Source organism: Sebastes fasciatus, chromosome 9 (genome assembly GCF_043250625.1).
Source record: "Sebastes fasciatus isolate fSebFas1 chromosome 9, fSebFas1.pri, whole genome shotgun sequence".
NCBI lineage: Eukaryota > Metazoa > Chordata > Actinopteri > Perciformes > Sebastidae > Sebastes > Sebastes fasciatus.
In genome coordinates, this window is record NC_133803.1 from 31,095,772 (window position 1) to 31,119,789 (window position 24,018).

General features: G+C 35.3%; 2 protein-coding genes across 7 annotated transcripts; one reads left to right on the forward strand and one right to left on the reverse strand.

The window, feature by feature from the left end:
* Nucleotides 1–1,125: 1,125 nt before the first annotated feature.
* On the reverse strand, nt 1,126–18,305 carry abhd12 (abhydrolase domain containing 12, lysophospholipase). Of its 5 annotated transcripts, none has more exons than XM_074647270.1 (14): nt 18,182–18,305; nt 14,835–14,997; nt 6,337–6,458; nt 5,517–5,622; nt 4,954–5,073; nt 4,827–4,857; nt 4,666–4,711; nt 4,401–4,533; nt 4,084–4,121; nt 3,742–3,821; nt 3,536–3,618; nt 2,080–2,158; nt 1,814–1,941; nt 1,126–1,595 (listed from the first exon to the last, which is right to left on the reverse strand). In XM_074647270.1, exons 2-14 carry the CDS (start codon nt 14,993–14,995, stop codon nt 1,550–1,552), a joined length of 1,173 nt encoding a protein of 390 aa, XP_074503371.1. In that variant the 5' UTR covers nt 14,996–14,997; nt 18,182–18,305; the 3' UTR covers nt 1,126–1,549. The 5 variants fall into 5 exon arrangements, 4 of the variants coding, with proteins under 4 accessions (XP_074503371.1, XP_074503369.1, XP_074503370.1 ...); XM_074647268.1 differs by having other exon boundaries at nt 3,536–3,623; nt 3,654–3,821; XM_074647269.1 differs by lacking the exon at nt 18,182–18,305 and adding an exon at nt 17,909–18,046.
* On the forward strand, nt 17,910–23,559 carry gins1 (GINS complex subunit 1 (Psf1 homolog)). Of its 2 annotated transcripts, none has more exons than XM_074647271.1 (7): nt 17,910–18,033; nt 20,357–20,421; nt 20,527–20,625; nt 20,998–21,088; nt 22,207–22,323; nt 22,511–22,585; nt 23,380–23,559. In XM_074647271.1, exons 1-7 carry the CDS (start codon nt 17,938–17,940, stop codon nt 23,446–23,448), a joined length of 612 nt encoding a protein of 203 aa, XP_074503372.1. In that variant the 5' UTR covers nt 17,910–17,937; the 3' UTR covers nt 23,449–23,559. The 2 variants fall into 2 exon arrangements, with proteins under 2 accessions (XP_074503372.1, XP_074503373.1); XM_074647272.1 differs by lacking the exon at nt 17,910–18,033 and adding an exon at nt 19,405–19,610.
* The last annotated feature ends 459 nt before the right edge of the window (nt 23,560–24,018 follow it).

Genomic DNA, 24,018 nt, shown 5'->3' on the forward strand with positions numbered 1-24,018 from the left:
ATAGTTTAGTATGTCGAAACATTTAATGAAAAAAAGTTACAGTATAGTGTGTTGACATATTTTATGAAAATACTATGATTATTTTTTTCATCAAATTTTTCGACAAACTATACTGTGACTTTTTATAACTTTTTTCGTCATAGTATACGATGACATTTTTTGACACACTATACTGTGACTTTTTCAAACATACTTTACTATGAGTTTTCATTAATATTTTCGAAATACTATGACTTTTTTACGACTTTTTTCAACATGCATATGATTTCTTTTTCGACATGCTTATACTATTATTTTTTTTTCAACATACTATACTTTGATTTTTTTGTACTCTTTTTTTTTTTACGTGTAATATGACTTGTGAAATAGCTGTGTATCTGTCACATAAGGATTGAACCAACAACCTTCAATATTTCAAGAAGTCATAAAGTCAAAAAAAGTACAAAAAAGTAAGTATGTTATGGCGAAAAAAAAGTCATAGTATCCAGAAAAAAAGTCATAGTATAGTATGTTGAAAAAAAGATTATTATTGTAGCATGTCAAAAAAAATCATATTTCATTAAAAAAGTCACAGTATAGTGTGTCAAAAAAAATTATAAAATCGTATACTATGACGAAAAAAGTCATTAAAAGTAATAGTATAGTATGTCAAAAAATGTCATGAAAAGTCATAGTATAGTATGTTTTGAATTTTTCTACATGCTATACTATGACTTTTTTCCATGAAATGTTTTGATGACTTTTTTTGACATATTGTACTATGATTTTTTTTAAAAACTTTTTTCGACCTACTATACTGACTTTTTATTACTGTACTATGACTATGACATTTTACATATTACATACTCTGCCTTTATAATCTTTTATGACATACTATATTAGACTTTGTTTTAATCTTTTATGACATACTATACTATGACTCAGTCAGACTCAAACTAAAAAGCTTTCGTCAGTTTATTCAGTACTGTATTTGCTGCCCTCATGTCTGTTGCTGAAAATAAACCATTTGCACTTGTAACATCATTGTTGATGTTATATTATATTTTTCTAATTGTTTTAGATTTTTACTCGCAGTCATAGCTTCAGTGTTTTTCTCTGCCACCAAAAAATCAATAAAACCACAGCTACATAAAACAAGAAATATTTAATTCATAATTCAAGTCATAACAGGCCTTCAAGCTGAGAAGACATTTATTAAAAACAAACTGGATCTCGAAAAGAGTCAGACATGAGCAGATGGACCCCAAAACAGCAAACAAAAATTTAAATCACACAGATTGTGAAGAATCAAGATCATCAAAATATTAAAACAATAAAAAGTCTCTCTGTTCGTTCTACAGTTTGGTATGATCATTGTCGGAGTCCTCCTCGTCGCTCTGCACAACGTTAAAAACTGTGCCTTGTGAAGCCAGTGTTGGTGTGAGAGGAATGGTAACGCAGAAATAAAAAGGAATGATGTGTTTGTTATTCAGTTCATGCGAGAATATTCAGTCCGATCAGAAAACAAACGGTAATGTGTGTTTGTGTTCGTTCCATTAAGAGTCTGTTTTCAGGCTGAATCGTCCGTCTGTTGGTGAGCTGTTCCGAGGAAATCACTACAACAACAAAACACAGATAGAAATGTTAGTGTCACCTTCAGGAGGTCCAAACAAGACTAATGGCTCATTAACACCAAAATTTAAAAATAGCAAAATTTGGTGGAAAATTGTCTCATTGTGACGAGCTAAACTCAGGTAACCAGGAGACAGAACGTCGGACTGTTTTAATGTGGTATTCTGACAGTGGTCTGTGGTCGTGGTTGTGTTGCTGGTACCTGAGGATGTTTGGCAGCTCTGGGCTCCTGTAGATGAACTTGTGCTTGTAGGCCAAAGAGGAGGGGAAAGGAACAAACTGAACCTTGTGACCGCTGAGGCTCTTTGACTGGGACGCCAAGTTGTAAAGCTGCAGGAGGAGGAAGCAAGCAGCCGCAAACCACACAGCATTTAGTTTACTATTTCAACAACTGAAAGACAATTCAATGAATTAAATTATTCTATAAAAATATCTTGGTTATAAACTTGAGGTAAAACTCTCTCCAACCTTTTTGCCGAGATGGAAAGGAACGACACTGTCGTCCTCAGCGTGGAGGATCAACACAGGACAGGAGATATGATTCACACTGAATAAACACAAACAGTTTAATGTTACATTCAGGGACGTTATGACATTACTCTGTTATGTAAAGTTACATTCAGGGACATTATGATGTTACTGTTGTGTTATTTAAAACCAAACATCAGCAGTAGAGGCACTGGAAGAATAAGCTGTAGAGTTTTATATGAAGTTTCAGCTGCAGTTTGTCTAACAGCCACTAGATGTCACTACTATTTATATTTTAACTGAAATTATATATATTTTTTCGACTCACTATACCATGACCTTTTTCAGATCTCTTTCAACACACTATACTATGACTTTTTCACAATTTTTTTTGTAAAAATAAATCAGTACAGTATGTCGAAAAGTTCGCGAAAAAAGTCATAATATAGTGTGTTGAAAAATGTCATTAAAAAAAGTCATAGTATAAAATGTCGAAATTAAAAAACAGAAGAAAACGTAATTTTATACATTTACATATGTATATATATATACACAAATATATACATTTATACTATGACTTTTTTTAATGACATTTTTCAACATACTATATGACTTTTTTTCACTCAATTTTTAGACACCCTATACAAAAACCTTCTTTCACAAAATATTTCAACACACTATACCATGACTTTTTTCGCGAACTTTTTCGGCATACTGTACTGATTTATTTTTACAAAAATTCATAGTATAGTGTGTTGAAAAAGATCTGAAAAAAGTCATGGTATAGTGTGTTGAAAAAAGTAAAAACAAAGTTATAGTTTAGAGTAAAGAGTGACTTTTTTTTGACATACTGTACTGTAACTTTTTTCGACTTATTATATCATGACTTTTCTCAGATTCTTTTTCGACATAGAATACTAGGACTGTTTTATTTTTTGTGACATATTCTGACTTTTTTTTTTTAACTATACTTTGACTTGCTATTATGACATACTCTGACTTACTTAACTTTTTTTGACTTATTATACTATGGCATTTCTTTTTTTTTTTTTTTACTTTTTTGTGACTTTCTTTCTTTTTTGTGACAGATAATGTTATGACTTTTTTTTTTTTTTTTTTTTTTTTACTTTTTGTGAACTACTATACTTTTTTGTGACCCTCGACTTTTTTTTATTTTTTATAATTTTTTTTCTCATTCATCTGATTTAATAAGGAATGTCCCCCTGCCCTTCTAACTGTGCTATTTGGGGTGGTTGAGCCAGGTAGAGTGAAAGAAAGGTACGAAGCCAGGCCATCTCTCTATCCCCACAGCTAGCCAGAAAGCTGTTGCCAACGTTTGATATGTGGTTGATGGAATTAGGAAATGTATTTCATCTAAAGAAAATTAGATTTACTATGTCAAAATAAGTCTCGAATAAAGTTCCTAAACATGATTAAAAAAAATGGTTTCACGTACTTCTCATCGCTGGCGAAGCGGATGTTGTTGGCTGTGATGGTGTCCAGGAAGAACCAATCAAAGCCGGGCAGGTATCTGTACACCTGGAACACACACACACACACACACACACACACACACACACACACACACACACTGAGTACTAACCAAACACACACCTGCACCTCCTGTAAGTGTGTGAGTGTATGTGTGAGAGTGTGTGTTACTATGGAGAAGGGGTGGCTCTTGGCCTCCTCTCTGATGTTGGTGAACGGAGACTCTAAGATCAGCGCGTCAGGAGGACTTCCTGAAAATAAAATGAGAAATATTACTGCCGCCCTTCAACATATGGATCCGTTATTTGTTGTTCTTTAGACATTGAGTGTTTTCATTAATGTTGAACACTCATGTACGGATCAATTAACCGGCCACATGTCATTTTGTCCAGTTACAATTCCAATAAAGTTTATTCAAACAAAAAGACACTGTCAATCAGCTGATATGTTATTGATGCATCAGTGTGTGTGTGTGTGTGTGTGTGTGTGTGTGTGAGTGTGTGAGAGTCTGACCTCTGTCACACAGCCTTCTGACGAGGTTGGTGGCAACTCTGAAAAACAATCATATTTAATTATAACACTGCTACTGAACCGACTGTGTGTGTATTTATTTATGTGTGTATTTATTTACATATTTATTTATGTGTGTGTGTGTGTGTGTATTTATGTATCTGTGTGTACTTATTTATTTATATATTTATGTGTGTGTATTTATTAATGTGTGTGTGTGTGTATTTATTTATGCATGTGTGTTTGTGTGTATTTATTCATATGTTTATCTATATGTGTGTGTGTGTGTGTGTGTGTGTGTGTGTGTGTGTGTGTGTTACCCCGTCCCCAGAGAGTGTCCCCAGATGTAAAGCCGTGTTTTGTCGTCCATCCGCCGTTTCAGCCAATCGTAGATGAAGAGAGCGTCTGACGTCATCTCCTCCTCTGACGGAGAGCCGTCTGAATCCCCCCACCCTGCACACACACACACACACACACACACACACACACACACACACAGACACAGACACAGACACAGACTCTCTCTTCAGATGTGCTGTCAGTATTAAAGCAGCTTTGCTTGTTAAACGTGTGAATGACTCTCACCTCTGTAATCAAACGTGATCACGTGGTAGCCCAACGAACTGAGGACCTGAAGGAAGACAGACAGGAGGAGAAGAGTCACACCTGCCCTCTACAGGTGAACAGGTGAGTCACACCTGCCCTCTACAGGTGAGCAGCAGCAGCTACACCAGGTGTAAACTCACCTTATACAGTTGGACTCGATGGTCTCCTCCTCTGCACAGAAACACAAACAGGTCAAAGGTCAAACAGGGACTGACGGAGGTGTGTGCGTGTGTGTGCGTGTGTCAGTGTGTGTGTGTGGGAGGTCACCTTGTCCCTGCGTTTCCATGGAGATAGAGGATGGCAGAGTGCGTGGAGCTGAACATGGAGTCGTACCAGTCGCCTCGTTTCCCCTGAGCTTCTCTCCACATCTGAGCAGGAACTGTGTGCCTGAAAACATGATTCAAATTATAAATCAAAACATCATGAAACCTAAATATTATAAACCTACTGTCATCTCAAATGTATGTGATATCTGGATAGATGTGTAACTTTAGCCCACTACTGGTGTTGGCCAACAATCTGACCTCATCATGACAACGACTCTGAAAAGGGTCTATAAACTCTTCATATGTTTTGTTTGTAAAAATCTTTAAAGTTAAAAAAGCTGTCAGATAAATGTAATGAAGCAGAAATACTAAAGTAAAGTACTAGTACCTCAGACTTGTACTTTTATACTGAAAAGATACTTTTTGTGGTGTGTAACACGTGTGAGAGGTTTGACTCAGCTGTGTGTGTGTTTCTGCTGCGTCAGACCAGCTTATCAGTGTGTGTGGTTGTGTGTGGTTGTGTGTGGTTGTGCGTGTGTGTGTGTGTGTGTGTGTGTGTGTTACCAGACTCCGATCTTGAGTCCGGTGTCCGGCTCCAGGTAGAAGTTGTGTGTGTGGTTCAGTCCCTGGTCCAGAGGTCTCTTCAGGTCGATGAAGTAGGGCAGCCTCACTGAAAGAGGGGGGGCAGAGGTCAAAGGTCACTGACATATCACATGACTTTCTGACACACTTGCGTTACACCGTAGAGGCAGGCGGCGTGCGGAGGGAGATTTTTCTGTCATTTTTCTGATTTTTTTCTGACTTTTTTGCACACATTTTGGACATTTTTCAGAAATTCTTTGGACATTTTTCGAATTTTTTGGAGGCATTTTTTATGACATTTTTCACTTAAATTTCTCACATATTTTATTAATAATTTTGTAATTGTTATTGACAAATATGAATGTTCTGTGCACTTTAATATTTGATGATGTTTTGACTGTGAACTTTGTTGAATACCCCCAGCTGCACTTCCTCATTTACAAATAAATCATATTGTGTTTATAAGTTTTGTAATGCTGAGCCTTTTTGATTACTGAGAACACTCAAAACAGTGCGGTTTTATTCTCACTGGAACAAGTTGCCTTTCATTTTTAACGAATTATATATATATATATATATATATATATATATATATATATATATATATATATATATATTTGCAATTTTCACTAATCCTGCAATTTTATTGCAAGAAAACACCTAAAAAAACATCACAACTTCCTGAAATTAGGAATTTTAGCCCAGAAAAAGCCTGTGAAATCCTGGAGGGACTGAATGAAAACTAGAGACAGATGAGATCAGTCTGGACTAAAGTGAAACAGGATTAAAGTTTGTGTCTCACCAAAGTTGAGGAAGACGAGTTTGGCCTGGATGGACGGACAGAGTTTGATGATGAAGGGGATGGAAACGTAGACGACCAGCAGCCACAACATGATCTTCTTCAGCTTCCCCACCAGACCCAACCTGAGGACACACGCCGACACGTCCACGTTACTGTTACTTTACCAGAGGTTTACAAAACAAACGCACCCAGACATTCATTATGTTCAGCTTATGTATTCCTTCATATTATTGAACATGAAATTAAATTACTATATGACTCTTCAGTTTTATTTTTTAATTCGCTTATATTTACTTTTTCTTTTTTTCTTTTAAAGAAATATACAGTTTTAGACATTAAATAAAATAATAAAGTGCAGCTTTACTGTTTGATCTGGCTCACTGAAGGAGCCTCGCTGATCTATTCTAAATAAAGGAGATATTTGAGTCTCTCGGTGTGTTTGTAAGCTGAGCGCTCACTCTGATAACCTGCTGTCACAGGATCCAGCAGCTCTTTCATTATTCAGTCTGCTGCGTCTGCAGGACCTCCAAAACCTTTAAACTTATTTATGTCACACTTGCATTTCTACATGTTTAACACCAACAAATATAAACACCTTGCACTTTTTATTCCTCCGGAGCATTACAGAATTCCTACCTTACTTTATTTACATCATTATATTTGGAGACTTGGACATGTGGACAGGAGGAACTGGAGGATACTTGAATATACACTAATGTTGAAAATGTATGAATCTCCTGCCACAAAGGCTTGACTGGGTACAGACAGATGGCTGAAAGGACTATTTTTCAGATATATTTTCAATATTTTTCAGATATTTTCAACATATTTTACGAAGAAATTTCAGATATTTTCATTTAGATTTTTCACATTTTACTACTATTTTTGGGATATTTTTCAGATATTTTTTACATATTTTACAAATAATCTTTCGGATATTTTTCAGACATTTTTCACTTGTTTATTTCACATATTTTATAAATAATTGTCAGATATGCTTTGGGATATTTTTCACTTATACATTATACATTTCATCAGAAATATTTTCACTTTTTTTTTATAATTTTCAGATATTTTTGGGACATTTTTCACTATTATTTTACATATTTGACTCAATTTTCTGCTACTTTTTGGTCATTTTTTACCATCTTTTTCACATATTTTATTAATACTTTTCGAGAATATTTCACTTTTTTGGGGCCTATTTCACTTTATATATATATGTATATATATATAATATTTGTTTTTAACATTTTTCTAAAAATATTTTTGCAAAATAACTGACATTTTTCACAAATTTTACTAATAATTTTTGGACATTTTTGGGATATTTTTCACATGTCTGAATGTTGTTTGATGCTTTCAGCTTGTAGAAAGTCCTCTTTACTTATAGATGTTATTTAGTTTAGTACATGGAGAACAAAACGTTGTCCAATGGTTCAACCAGACTAACGAGTGAAGGAGACGTTGATCCCTCGGAGCACCAGTTGAGTCAGAATAGAAGAAATCAGGTCATTGGTAAAAGAAACTGGAGGCTTAGAGATTTAGACAGGAACAGGTTCCTGTTTCAGTGTCAAGGTCACAACAATGCACAACAATGCAGCCTAGAGACGACTACAACAAAACGCAGCTGCAGCAGAGTTCTAACAAAAACAAAGAAACCTGGAAACGTTAGTGTTTTAATTATTTTATGTAAATTCTGACTATTTATTCCTCATTCAGGAGATCATCAGAAAATACTGCAGTTTGTCTGTTTCTGTTTATTTATCTGAGCTGACACAGAGACACAGTAGAATCAGACTGATTTCTACTGTTGAGTCAACAAACTGTCACCTTCACTGTCAGGGAAAAGGTCTGGAAAGAACAACACCAGCAGATACTCTGCGATAAACGCTGACGTGTTGAAGCTAAAGGAAAGGTCACAATATCTCTTCATCCAAAACACACAGACACAATCCAGTCATTAAAGTACGTTATTTATAAAATATTTATTATATGTTAGATAGTTGGTTGAAAGATTTATTTTACTTCATGTTGATAAATCTGATTCCATATTCTTATATTTTTCACACATTTTACTAAAATTTAGGACATTTTCCACTGTTTTTCCCTCACATATTTTACTAACAATTTTCGGATATTTTCAGACATTTTTCACTTAAATTTTCACATTTCGCTAATATTCTTCAGGTATTTTTCAGACATTTTTCACAATCATTTTTCACATCTTTTACAAATCATTTTCAGATATTTTTCAAAAAAGATTTCACATACAGTATTTCACTAATAATTTACGGACATTTTTCAATATTTTTCGGATATTTTCCTGTTTTTTTTAAAAACATATTTTACTTATCATTTTCAGATATTGTTTGGATTTTTTCACATATTTTAATAATAATTTTCGGATATTTTTCACTTATATTTTTCACATTTCACTAATATCTATCAGGTAATTTTCACATATTTCAGTGATAATTTACAGATATTTTTCACATATTTTACTAATATGTTTTGGACATTTCCAGACATTTTTCACTATCATTTTTTATATATTTTACCAAGATTTTCAGATATTTAAATTATATTCTTCACATATTTTAATAATAATTTTCAGGTATTTTTTGGGGTATTTTTACGGGTTTTTTCCCCCACATATTTTACGAATAATTTTCGGACATTTTCAGACATTTTTCACTTATATTTTTCACATTTCAGTAATAATTTCCATATATTTTCCCACATATTTAACTAATATTTTTTGGACATCTTTATTTTTTTCCTCATATTTTACATATAATTTTCAGATATTTTTTAGACATTTTTCCACATATTTTACTAATAATTTTTGGAATTTTTCTGGAAATGTTTTACCTACTTTTCGGATATATTTCTAACAATGCTTCAAAATGCAAATAAAATATGTGAATGGAAACACGGCTAAGAGAACAGTGTCTATCTGCACACTTCAGTCATCACTGCATCTTAGAAGGTGGGCTGTTCCTCCTAACTGGCAGAAGGGAGTTGTATTGCAGGTTATGTATCTATAATTTAACTCTGCTCTCATATAAATACTTAATGTCAGATCACAGGATGTTTGAACATCAGTTAGAGTTACACCGACTGCATCTCCACTTTATAAACCTCCTTCCTGCCGTGTGTCCTTCAGGTCTGAGCAGGAATTCGGTTTCCACAGTCGAGGAAACTTCAGGGAGATTAATTCCCTGCACCAGCACTACCACACACACTCACACTGTGTTACTGTGTGCAGTATACTGAGTGTGTGTTACTACAGCTCTCCCGGGCCGGCTGGCCGGTCGTAGGAAGCTCAGCAGTATTATTAGCTGATGTCACGCTGCGTGCCGCAACCTCAAGGTCACACAGAGGTGAAGCCACCGCAGAGAGGTGGAGGAGGGACTGCAGGACACACTGAAACTCCATCAGTCACCACAGAAGAAGTGAAGGTTGAAACCAGTACAGTCGAGAGCATTTTATGGTATTTTCAAGATATTAGATCACGTCTACGCAAGTTGTTATTATTAGGTGCGTTTTCATCCACCGGTTTTCAAGTAACGTATAAAAAAAGTGAGTGGAAACGCAGAAAAATTAAAAACATCTTGAAATATCGCAAAAAAGTTTTTACGCTTGACTGAAGTGGAAAAGAGAGAAAAAGATTAAAACTGATCTGATGGAACCTTCCTCACATTAACACATGAAACTAACACTAATCTCACATTTACGTCCAGTTTGAGCTGCGACTAGCGCTCTTTTAATGACGTCATCTTCTTCATCGGTGGTATAAATGTTTCCACGTACTGCTGATCTCCATGAACCAGCTCCTGATAATCAAATAAAATAGCCTTTCGTTCACATTTTCTTTTGATGATTTTCTTGAAATTCCGTTAAAATTTGAGCTACATTTGGATAGAAACAGGTCAGTATCATGTTAAGAAGATGTGTTTTTTCCACATATTTTACTAATCATTTTCAGGTATTTTTCAGACATTTTTCACAGCTAATTTTCACATATTTTACAAATAATTTTCAGATATTTTTTGGACATTTTCAGATATTTTATTAATATTTTTCAGACATTTTCCATTTTTTCACACATATTTTACTAATCATTTTCAGATAGTAGAAACGCAGAAAATAAAAAAAAATCTTGGAACATCGCAAACAAGTTTTTAGGCTTGACTGAAGTGGAAGAGAGAGAAAAATATTAAAACAGATCTGATCTCTAACACCAGTGGGAGATGTAACACTTTAAATACAGAAATTCTCCTTCTAAACGGAGTTTCTCTCCGACGCCTCACGGTCTGACACACTGAGTTCATCCGTCATCTCCGGTATAAAATAAACGATGAAGCCTGTCAACACTTAGTCTGAGTGCTGGACTCTTATTAGGCCTGCAGCCAACAGACTAAATCCTCCATTATATAGACTCTTATAGAGGATGACTGTGCATCCAGCTGAGCTCTGCAGAGACTCCCAACATCTAACTGTTAGAAAACAAACCTGAACAACACAAACAGAACAGAAACCAGGTTACTGAGAGAAATCAGGTTCCAGTAGGATACCTGAGATCTGCTGCAGTGACCTGGTTACAGCTGCAGGACACGGAAAGATGCTGAGTCGTAATTAGAGCTGAACGATAGTTCGCAAGCGAGGAAGAAAACAAACACTGAGGTATTTTTATGTACTACATTCTCTAGCTGCAGCTGAAAACACCTCTGCATGTCTCACTGAGAGATTCCCACAGGACTACAGGTCAGTGAATGCAACACAAACTATGCATGAGGAAGACACTACAAGATGAAATTCAGCTATGTTTTGGTCCGTCTCTCAATACTGTCTGACTTCCTGTCTGTGGCCCATTGGTTCCTACTGAAGACATCAATCTTTACAAACACAAATATATAGTTTTATCTGTAATTTCCCAAAACATCAGGTGCTCTAGTGAGTACGGCTGCAACTACCGATTAATTTCATTATCAATTAATAAGCATATAATTTTTTGAATTAATTGATAATAGTTAAGTCCATGAAAATGTCCATCACAGCTTCACGTGACGTCTTCAAATGTTTTGTTTTATCCGACCAAAAGTCCAAATACCCCAAAATATTTAGTTGACAATGACATGTGACAAAGAAAAGCAGGAAGTGATCTCATTTGAGAGGCTGGAATCAGACGATACTGGAGTCGTTTCACTTTTTCTGACCGAAAAAATGACTGAAACGATTAACTGAATCTCAAAATAGTTGCCAATTAGTTTTCTGTCAATCGACTAATTGTTTCAGCTCTAGTGAGTATTAGTGTCAGCAGGACGGTGGCTGTGGGATTGAGTCAGAATAAACAACAGTGTGTTCATGATGATGAAGGAACATGTCACCCAGTGACACAGTGAGGCTCACTGATGTGGTTTTACATATTTTACTAATAATTTTCTGCCATTTTTCATATTCATATTTTTGGGACATTTTTCACAATTTTTTTGTATATTTAAAAAATATATATTTGTATATTTTTCACATATTGTTTGGATATTTTTCACATTTTTCGTATATTTGCACATATTGTTTGGATATTTTTCCGACATATTTTCAAACATTTTTCAGACATCTTTCACATGTTGTTCAGACATTTTTTTCGGATATTTTTGGGGCATTTTTTGTATATATATATATATATATATATATATATATATATTTATTTATTTTTATTTTAATTGTATATTTTTCACGTATTGTTTGGATATTTTTCACATATTTTTGGGATATTTTGCACACAACTGTGGGACATTTTTCGGACATTTTTCCATCACATCATATTATTTGAAAAACATCTGAAAAGGACTTTAATTAGCAAAGATTTATGACACTTGTAATATTAACATAAACTTCTATGTAAATTGTACATTTCAATCAATTGTTGTATTCCGGCCTAGTCTTGAAACTTGGATGTATTATACAATCTTTGATTTTATCTTTTTATCCTTTTCATTTTTTTAAGTATGAATATTGATATCTAATAGGGGAGGTGTCTTCATCAGACATTTAACATCTCATCATGTTGCCTCGTAGAAACATCATCTTTACAGCTAAAGCACACTCATAAATACTCAGCAGAAAGAAAAACTACAACACGCAGCAGGACAGTAACTGCATGCAGGAAGCAACGTGGGGAATTGAGAGGTTTCGAGACGCTGATTCAGTGAAACGGAGAACAAACTTCTTCTTTCACTCTTAAACCTAAAAGACGTGACGAGACACTCAGTGAATCAAACTGCAGCGAAGGCTCAAATATTAAAGAGCTGATGCTGAAAATAAAAGTTATTCACATTTAGTCTCCAACAGTGTGTCACTTCCTGTCAGTTCTTTCTTCACATGACTGAGATCTAATTTTAGACGTAACCTCTCTTTCAACCTGCAGCACTATAAAGAACAGCTTTACTGATGAGAACAGAGCTGGAAGAACTTTTTCTGCAGTAAAAGTACCACAGTGTAGAAATACTCTGTTACAAGTGAAAATCCTAAATTAAAGTACAAAAGTATCACCATCAAAATATACTTAAAATACCAAAAGTAAAAGCACTCATTCTGCAGAATAATCTATATTGCATTATTGTATTATAATTATTGATGCATTAATGTGTTTAATGCTGCAGCATATTGACTGGATATATAAACTAATTAATCAGTAAATACTTAATATTCTTTCAGATTATTTTCTACTTTATACTCTTTAAACTGCACTTTAAAACGCCGCTATAGATCATTAAAATAGGGCCCATAATCTTTTGAAACAAACTGTTTTTCTTGTGGAGCTCAACGCCTGCCTGCTGTCATTTTGTATCACATATTTTTCGGACATTTTTCACTATTTTTTTCACATATTCTACAAATAATTTGGGGATATTTTTCAGATATTTTTCACATTTTTTATAAATATGTTTTGGATATTTTTCTAATATTTTTCAGGCATTTTTCACTATTTTTTCCACATATTTTTTGATTATTTTTCAGAATCTTCAGACATTTTTTCCATAATTTTTCCATATATTTTACAAATATTTTTCTAATATTTTTCATTATTTTTTCGACATACTTTACAAATTATTTTTGGACATTGTTGTAATACTTTTCGGACATTTTCCACACAATTTCTCTTTGATATTTTTCGAATTTATTTTCACAAATTTTACAAATATATTTGGGGCATTTTTCTAATATTTTTTGTGTAACAGCTACAAGCATAGCTCTGCTGATGTGCGCTGATGTTGCATTGGTTAGCAATATACGTTGTATGGTATTAATGTGTTCATATTGACCAGCATGCACTGCTGCAGCTTCCTATCTCTGTCAGCAGGTCGGTCTGGTTGTTCAGGTCGACCTTGTGTCAGAGAGTAAGCTGCTGCTGCAAGGCTCTAATGAGGATTAAACAGAAGAAGAAGAGTGAACCTGACAGGAGAGCTCTGGGTTAAACGTCTCTATATATACAAACCAGACTGAAGTAAATACGCATAACATGTGTGTAATAAATGTGTATACTGGGAGAACTGAGAACTATGATGAGTAAACTGGGTCAGAGTTGAAGACTGATGGATCAGTGTGGTGAACTGGGTTTGTTAACTTCCTGTCTGACCTCTGGCGTTGCCTTCATGGACTCCACAGTCACCAGATATCAACAGAAATTGTTATTTTGTACTTATTTAAATATTTACTTTGTTACTAGTTATATTTTTCAGCTTTTTATATATTTTATCTTATTTTTTCCCACAGTTTTGATTATTTATTTATTGAATAAATGTAGTACAACAACAAGATAAACACAGTTCAGCGCTTTAATGTTACTGTTTTTGTGAATGAGCTCAATTTCTGTTTTGAAACTATTTCCTATTTTTCTGATTAAAATCCATGACTAATAAACTAATAAACTTTATATCATATAACCTTTCAGTCTTTTTATTATCTCCTAATACAATGTTTGTCCATCATGTTGTTTTTCTTTAGTAAAGACGAATAAACAGACAGACAGTCCAGGTGCTAACACACCTTTCCCGGTCCCGGTTACTTTCTTATTAGTTATATTTTTCAGCTTTTTAAAAATATTCTATTTTATATATATATATATATCCCACAGTTTTAAGTTTTGATTATTTATTTTTCAGCTTATTTATTCATTGAATAAATGTGGTACAACAACAGGATAAACACAGTTCAGCGCTTTAATGTTACCGTTTTTGTGAATGAGCTCAACTTCTGTATTGAAACTATTTTCTATTTTTCTGATTAAAATCTAATAAACTGACTATTACTATGTACTGACTAATAAACTAATAAACTTTATAGGCTATCATATAACCTTTCAGTCTTTTTATTATCTCCTAATATAATGTTTCCATCATGTTGTTTTTCTTTAGTAAAGAAGAATAAACAGACAGAGAGTCCAGGTGCTAACACACCTTTCCCGGTCCCGGTCCTGGTCCAGGTCTTACCTCCTGAAGGGTTTCCCCATGCTCCGGTCCTCTCCCGGGCCCTGCCGGCCGCCCGCTGCGGGCACCGCTGCTCCCCTGCCGGGACGCTGCTTCAGGTCCGGGTCGGTGTCCAGCAGAGTGCCGGTGGTCCCGCTGTCCTCCGAGTTATTCCGCTTTCGCATCACTGGAACGTTAAAACAAGACAAAAACAAACGTTAAACGGACTGAACGACGAGCCTGTAGTGCGGGCCTGTCAGCGGTGAGAGGCCGTTAGCTGCCCGGGCGGTGGAGCGCTGAGAGCCGCTGAGGAGGAGCCAAGTCCCCGCTGTGTTCCTCCAGCAGCTGGAGCTCTCTGCTGTACTGAGATCCGCAGAGAGCAGCTGATCAGCACCGGCTGTCGCAGCCAATCAGAGGGCAGAAACACCACCACGTGGTTGTCACTGTGCTGCGTCCATGGTCTCCGGGGAGCGTCGGAGCAACGACAACCAAAACAAAAACCGATTTATGGTTAATGTGAGAAAACTAGAGAAGACAGGCTGTGTCAGCTCCGTCCACAGAGACAGGTGGAGACAGAGCAACATTTCCTGCTACAATGTAGCACATATGAAGAAATTAGGAAAAAAAGCTTTACAAAAATTAAATGTAAACTCCCAGATGTTGATTCTCTCTCTGACCAAAATAAAATCTACTTGGAGAAAATAGTGTCATCGCCATTTTTCTGACATTTTTCATTAGTTTCTTCACATATTTTACAGATACTTTTTGGAAATTTTTCTAATATTTTTAGGACATTTATCACTAGTTTCTTCACATATTTTACAAATAATTTAGGATGTTTTTCACTAGCTTTTTCAAATATTTTACAAATACTTTTGGGACATTTTTCTAATATTTTTCATTAGTTTCTTCACATATTTTACAGATACTTTTTGGAATTTTTTTCTAATATTTTTAGGACATTTTTCACTAGTTTCTTCACATATTTTACAAATAATTTTGGATATTTTTCACATATTTTACAAATACTTCTCGGACATTTTTCAAATATTTTTCTGACATTTTTCACTATTTCACAAATAATTTTGGACATTTTTCTAATATTTTTCACTAGTTTTTTCACATATTTTACAAATACTTTTTGGACATTTTTCACTATTTCTTCCACATATTTTACAAATAATTTTGTATATTTTACACTAGTCTTTTTCAAATATTTTACAAATACTTTTTGGACATTTTTCTAATATTTTTCTGACATTTTTCCCTAGTTTCTTCACATATTTTACAGATAATTTGGGATATTTTTCTAATATTTTTCAAAAAAATTTCACTCGTTTTTTCACATATTTTACAAATACTTTTTCTGAAAAAAATCTTTACAAAAATTAAATGTAAACAACTCCCAGATGTTGATTCCCTCTCTGACCAAAATAAAATACAACATCTACTTGGAGAAAATAGTTTCATCGCCATAGAAGCTGCAGGATATGTCAGAGCATGTCACAGCCTATTTTACAAATAATTTTGGATATTTCTCTAATATTTTTCACTATGTTCTTCACATATTTTACAGATAATGTTTGGATATTTTTCTAACGTTTATCACATAATTTTCAGACATTTTTCAAATTTTTTTCCAGATATTTTTCAGTTAATTTTTGGACATATTTTCTAATATTTTTCTGACATCTTTCACTATTTCTTCCACATGTTTTACAAATACTTTTTGGACTTTTTGGACATTTTTCTAATATTTTTCCCTATTTCTTCCACATATTTTACAGATAATTTTGGGAAATTTTTTCTAATATTTTTCTGTCATTTTTCACTAGTTTCTTCACATATTTTACAGATAATTTTTGGATATTTTTGTAATTTTATCACATAATTTTCAGACATTTTTTACATTTTTTCCCCACATATATCAGATATTTTTCTAATATTTTTTACAATTTTCAGACATTTTTCACTATTTATTTCCACACATTTTACAAATCATTTTTGGATATTTTTCTAATATTTTTCACTAGTTTCTTCCACATGTTTTACAAATACTTTTTGGACATTTTTCCCTATTTCTTCCACATGTTTTACAGATAATTTTTGGACATTTTTTCTAATATTTTTCGGCCATTTTTCCCTAGTTTCTTCACATATTTTACAGATAATTTTGGACATTTTTCTAATATTTTTTTTCACATATTTTACAAATACTTTTTGGACATTTTTCACATATGTTTCTGACATTTTTCACTATTTCTTCCACATATTTTACAAATAATTTTGGATATTTTTCACATATTTTAAAAATACTTTTTGGACATTTTTCAAATATATTTCTGACATCTTTCACTAGTTTCTTCACATATTTTACAGATAATTTTTGGACATTTTTCTAACGTTCATCACATAATTTTCAGACACATTTTTTCCACATATTTTGAATATTTTTTCTAATATTTTTCACAATTTTGAGACATTTTTCACTATTTTTTTCACATATTTTACAGATAATTTTGAGACATTTTTCTGACATTGTTCACTAGTTTCTTCACATATTTTACAGATAATTTTTGGATATTTTCCTAACGTTTATGACACTTTTCACTATTCCTTCCACATATTTTACAAATAATTTTGGATATTTTTCTGACATTTTTCACTATTTCTTCACATAGTTTACAGATCATTTTTGAACATATTTCTAATATTTTTCTGACATTTTTTACTAGTTTCTTCACATATTTTACTGATAATTTTGGGATATTTTTTCTAACATTTATCACATACTTTTCAGACATTTTTTTCCACATATTTTGGATATTTTTCTAATATTTTTTCACAATTTTTAAACATTTTTTACAATGTTTTCCACATATTTTAAAGGTAAGTTTTGGACATTTTTCTAACGTTTATCACATAATTTTTCAAATTTTTCTCCACATATTTTGGATATTTTTCTAATATCTTTTTGGATGTAACAGCTACAAGCGTAGCTCTGCTGCAGGGCGCTGATACTGCGATGGAACGAATAACGAGTAACGAGTAACGAGTGGTCACATGTTGTTGAACTCAAAACAAAACAAGATATTTACCATTTCAGAGCCTCTTTTCTGTCACTTGAATGCAGCATTCCACAACAATATCTCACTTTGTTCTACAGGTCTATAACAACAGACAGAGTCCGTGCGGAGAGCTGGAGTCGGTCTCCGGGTCTCCGGTGAGTCTCTACCGGCAGTAGAAGCTGTCTGACGGGTTTATTTTTAGCTGTTTGCTAACCGGAAGTCAGACTTCGGGTTAAAAAACAACTGAGATAAACTGCGCTCTTCTGCTTCCAACTACACTCATAATATACCACACATCCTTACCTCTCGGTCTGCTGGGAATAAAGCGGCTTCACAGCATGATTATTATTAAATAAAGGTTAATATATAGCATGTGTCTGGGAGAGAGAATCTCGCTTCGCTAGTTTGAAGTTTGTCCCAACGCGGCCGCCGGAGCTTCAAAACTAGTGATGGGAATTTCGGCTGTTTTTAGTGAGTCAGATCATTTGGCTCAGCTCACCAAAGAAGAGTCGGCTCTTTCGGCTCCCAAACGGCTCTTCGTTTTACTTCACTTCTGCCTTTTAGAATTCAGCCAAATTTAGCTTTAGCTGTTTTGACCTATGATTAGTATGTGTGCACATATATCACTTAAATTATTCAATATAATTATACTAAACCTTATAATTTCCAGAATATCATAATTTTACATGCTGCTTAGTTTCCGACTGTCACTCATTTTGTCTGTTATTCTGCTATTTCACATATTTTACTAATACTTTTTGGACATTTTTCTAATATGTTTTTGATATTTTTCACTAGTTTCTTCACATATTTTTACAGATAATTTTTGGACATTTTTCTAATATTTTTCTGACATTTTTCACTATTTTCTTCACATATTTTACAAATAATTTTTGATAGTTTTTAATATTTTTCACATATTTTTCATTATAATAGTAATAAGTAATAATTTCCAGAATACCATAATTTGACATGCTGCTTCGTTTCCGACTGTCACTCATCTTGTCTGCTATTCGCGCATCACACTCCTCTCTCTTTCTCTCCTCCTCTCCCTCCTGCTCTGTACCTGTAGACCGTCATCCCCGCCCCTCCCTGCTTGATCGTATGATGCTTGTCTGTCATCACCTGATTTGTCGCACGGACGTCATGAACACAACATTCAGCACGCTGACGGTCTACAGGTACAGAGCAGGAGGAAGAGGAGGAGAGAAAGAGAGAGAGGAGTGCGGTGACAAGATGAGTGACAGTCGGAAACGAAGCAGCATGTAAAATTACGATATTCTGGAAATTATAAGGTTTAGTATAATTATATTGAATAATTAAAGTGATATATGTACACACATATTAATTATAGGTCAAAACAGCGCTAAATGTGGTTGAATTATAAAAGGCAGAGGTGGTAAAACGAAGAGCCTTTTGGGAGCCGAAAGAGCCGACTCTTCTTTGGTGAGCTGAGCCAAATGATCTGGCTCACTAAAAAGAGCCGAAGTTCCCATCACTAGTCACAGCAGAGCGTCACGTCAATTTGTCACGTGATCACAACATTCCGATTTTTGCCGCGAAAAATAACCCGAGCTGAAGTCAACACAGCGAGACTCAGTAAAGATCTAGTTTATGTGATATTCTGCCGGCTGTGTTTGTATTTAACGGTGCCGGGATGTTCTGTGAGAAAGCCGTCGAGTTAATCAGAGAGCTTCACCGGATGAGCGACGGACAGCTGCCCGCTTTTAACGTGAGTGACCTCCCGGTAAACCGCCGGTAACAGCGAGCTTCATTAAAAGATCTCACACTACTCTGTCTTGCTGATCAAAAGATACACAGACGGATATGTCAGTGCATGTCACAGCCTATTTTACAAATCATTTTGGATATTTTTCACATATTTTTCACTCGTTTTTTCACATATTTTACAAATACTTTTTGGACATTTTTCTAATATTTTTCTGACCACCGGTAACCATCAGTAACAGCGAGCTTCATTCAAATATCTCACATTTTAACTCTGTCTTGCTGATCAGAAGATACACAGACGTCTTAGAAATGTTTCAATAGACGTTTAGAAAACACAAGAAGTCCCTTCACAGTTCGGCTCAAACAAAACACACCAAACACTTATTATAATAGAAAAACAGACAACATTTATGTCAGTAATCGGTAACAACAAGGCGAAAAAAGGTGAATGTTAGAGTTTATATTCATTAATATTTAACGTTGCCTGGTGGTGAATCACATTCTGTGAGTGCCGAATCAACCCGACTGCTGTTAATGTATCGATAGATGTGTCAGGTTCGTGTTTTAGGTCAGTACATTAATAGTAATAATGAGGTAAACTTAAAATTGACAGAATTTTGAATGGAGTTCGGATTCAACAAAAATCATTTGGGCTGAACAACTTTTCTCATAAGTCTCAAAGTCTCATAACATCAGATGAACTCTAGTAGAATCAGTTTAAATCAGTTTGATGTTGTTGTTTTTCAGGAGGATGGACTCCGGCAGGTTCTGCAGGAGATGGAAGCTCTTTATGAACAGAACCAGACTGATGTGTGAGTCCTGAGAGACAGAAGATAACTGAAGAACAGAGGACAAACAGTGTGTCTGTATTTTAATGCTGTTGTAGGTTTTACATTTTGACTGTCTGTGTGTTTCAGTAACGAGGCGAAGGCCGACGGTCGAGCTGAGCTGATTCCCTCCATCAAACTGCGTCACTGCTGCCTGCTGAGGAACCAGCGCTGCCTCACCGCCTACCTGTAAACGCCTCACACACTTGTAACCCTCCTCACGCACCTGCAACCCTCCTCACGCACCTGTAACCCCCCTCACACACCTGTAACCCTCCTCAAGCACCTGTAACCCCCCTCACACACCTGTAACTCCCTCACACACCTGTAACCCTCCTCACGCACCTGTAACCCCCCTCACGCACCTGTAACTCCCTCACACACCTGTAACCCTCCTCACGCACCTGTAACCCCCCTCACGCACCTGTAACCCCCCTCACGCACCTGTAACCCCCCTCACGCACCTGTAACCCCCCTCACACACCTGTAACCCTCCTCACACACCTGTGCATCATGTGACCATCAGTCTGCTGTTCTATTGAAGATCTTTTCTCCCGTCAGCTACGACCGCCTGCTGAGGATCAGAGCTCTGCGTTGGGAGTACGGCAGCGTGCTGCCCGCTAACGTCCGCTTCCACATGTGTGCAGAGGAGGTGAGTGTGACATCACTTCCTGTTTAACAGCGCAGGATAAACACTGAAAATATTGATTACTCAGAATTTAAATTCATCTATTCTCGTTTAATTCCGTTCATCGTGAAGATGAACGTTTCGATGGAAGTCGCTGACATGAAGCTACAAACTGGCGCCCGACGCTACGCGACACGCTATAAATAAAGGCACGGTCACACATACACAAAATTAATATACGCCTCCCATTCACTTCCATTCTGTGTGAGCGAAGGGGCGAAAAAAACATTTGCTTCCGGTGGCGAAGAAAATTTGCATCTTTGTATTCATTTGAAGTTCAACTTTGGTGAACTTTCAGTTTGAATAGCACCTCGACAGGTCACTCGCCTGCATTTGGTCATGTGTGACCGCGCCTAATGGTACATGTCCACAACCTCCGTCCTTTCCACGCTAACGTTGAGGTCTCGGCTACGTTATGTGATCAGGGGCATCCGGTGCGACTCGCTGCCTCTGGAAACTCCCTAGAAACTTTCAAACTAACTGTTGTCGATCCAAAATAAAGATTCATCAACATGGATTATTTCTCTCATAAAATGTTTTCAGAAACGCATTTCAGTGAAACTATTTTCATGATATAAGAGAAGAAAGTTTCCAAACGAGCTGCCATGTTGGTTCCGGTTTGAAAGTTGGGAGCAGCAGCCCACGAGGGAAAGAGTTTGTCCAATCAGGTGTCTAGTGGCAGCCCATCAAGCGACCAATGCTGGGAAGCGAGGCGATCCCTCGCGATAAACAAACGCTACTGTGGACACGAACCATCAGAGTTGAGCTGGTCTCCACTTTTTTCAGCGCTCCAATGACGCGGTGAAGCGGCAACCAATCATATGTTTCTGTTTCACCTTGTTCCGTCAGCCGGTCCACAGCGTTATTTAACGACATAACCACATCAACGAGCGCTGGAGCAACACTTCAATGGCACGTTCCTGGAGTGCTTTTATTGTGAAAGGACGTGTTTGAGTTTCACAGGAAGTGAATCAGTGTGTGTGTGTGTGTGTGTGTGTGTGTGTGTGTGTGTGTGTGTGTGTGTGTGTGTGTGTGTGTGTGTGTGTGTGTGTGTGTGTGTGTGTGTGTGTGTGTGTCACCAGGTGCAGTGGTTCAGTCAGTATAAGAAGTCTCTGGCGTCCTTCATGCGATCTCTGGGGGGGGGCGAGGGTCTGGACATCACTCAGGACATGAAGCCTCCAAAGAGTCTTTACATCGAGGTGAGACGCTCTTCTGATGCATGATGGGAAATGTAGTCTCGTCTGTCAGGAGTTCATTCTGGTTCTTTTTTGCCGAGTTTCATGTTTGTCTTCATTCAGCAGCTTCTAAACCGTCTCATACATATCATATATATATATATTATACATATATATATGTATCCATATGACATCATCAGGTGTTTTCCAGGTGAGATGTTTAAAGGACCACGGAGAGTTTGAGATCGACGATGGAACCGTTATCCTGCTGAAGAAGAACAGTCAGGTCAGAACAGGAAGTTGCTTCTTCTTCTTCTTCTACTTCTACTGCTGTAAAATACACATCACGTTACATTTTAGATTATACTGTATAATGTCAACATGTTATACTGTCTTACTACTATATATACTATAATATATTTTCTATATTAGCACAGATAAACACCAAGTATCATTAAATGGTGTCATATTACTCTTACACTAAGACTGCACTGCAGTACAACAGAAACACTAGCCGTGGGTACTGTGTGCATTTATACTGCTTGCCTGGTAATTTTGACTTTAAATGCTCTTGTATAGTTTCTATTATTCATTTACATTTTATGTACTTCTAATTATTTATTTTAAGCCGATTATTTTGTTTATAATTAGATTTTATTATTTGCATTGTGTAGAAACAAGATTATTATTATTAATAATAATACAGAAATCTGTAGGACAACAGTGACAGTCTATTATTTATTTACATTTTATGTACTTCTAATTCTTTATTTTATCTGAAGAGACTTTATTCGCATTGTGTGGAAACAATATTTAATCATATAACAATAATTAATTATTAATACATTTAATAATAATATATAAAAAATAAATTATTTTTTAATAATATATAAACAATAAATATAAGAATACATTTAATAATAATAATAATAATAATAATGCATAAATCTGTAGAAAGACAACAGTGACACGGAAATGTGTTTAAGAAGTAAAAAGGTGCGTGTTCCTGCAGTCTGTCAAAGTGAACGTGTCAGACAGGAAGTCATCTTACAGTCTGTCTGTCTGTCTGTCTGTCCGCAGCACTTCCTGCCGCGGTGGAAATGTGAGCAGCTGATTCGTCAAGGCGTCCTGGAGCACGTCTTGTCCTGAGAGGACCGAGTGTTCTCATTGGCCGACAGCGGAGAAGGATTCATCCAATGTTTTCTTTGGAAGCTCTAAAGACCTGATTCACATCGTCCCCTGATCGCAACAGACCGTTGATTTAAAAATAAAATATTTCTTTTCCTAAATATTTTGGTTCTTTTAGTCTGTTGCAGTAAATGAACACATGTAAAGGTGTTCTTCACCTCAAGAAGTACTCTAATACATTACTGCAGTAAAAGTACTAATACCACAGTGTAGTAATACTTTGTTACAAGAAAAAGTTCCAATTTGAAGTAAAACAAGAATCAGCATCAAAATATACTTAAAGTACCAAAAGTAAAAGTACTTGTTCTGCAGAATAATCCATATTATATTATTGTATTATAATTATTGATGCATTAATGTGTTCATCACTTAATTGTTGCAGCTGGTAAAGGTGGATCTACTTTTAATGACTTTGTGAATGTGATTGCATATTTTATTAATTTGTTTGATAATTTATTAATATTTTTCTGATATTTGACTTACATTTTTCTGATATTCAACTATTTGGGGGGGATATTTTACTAATTATAT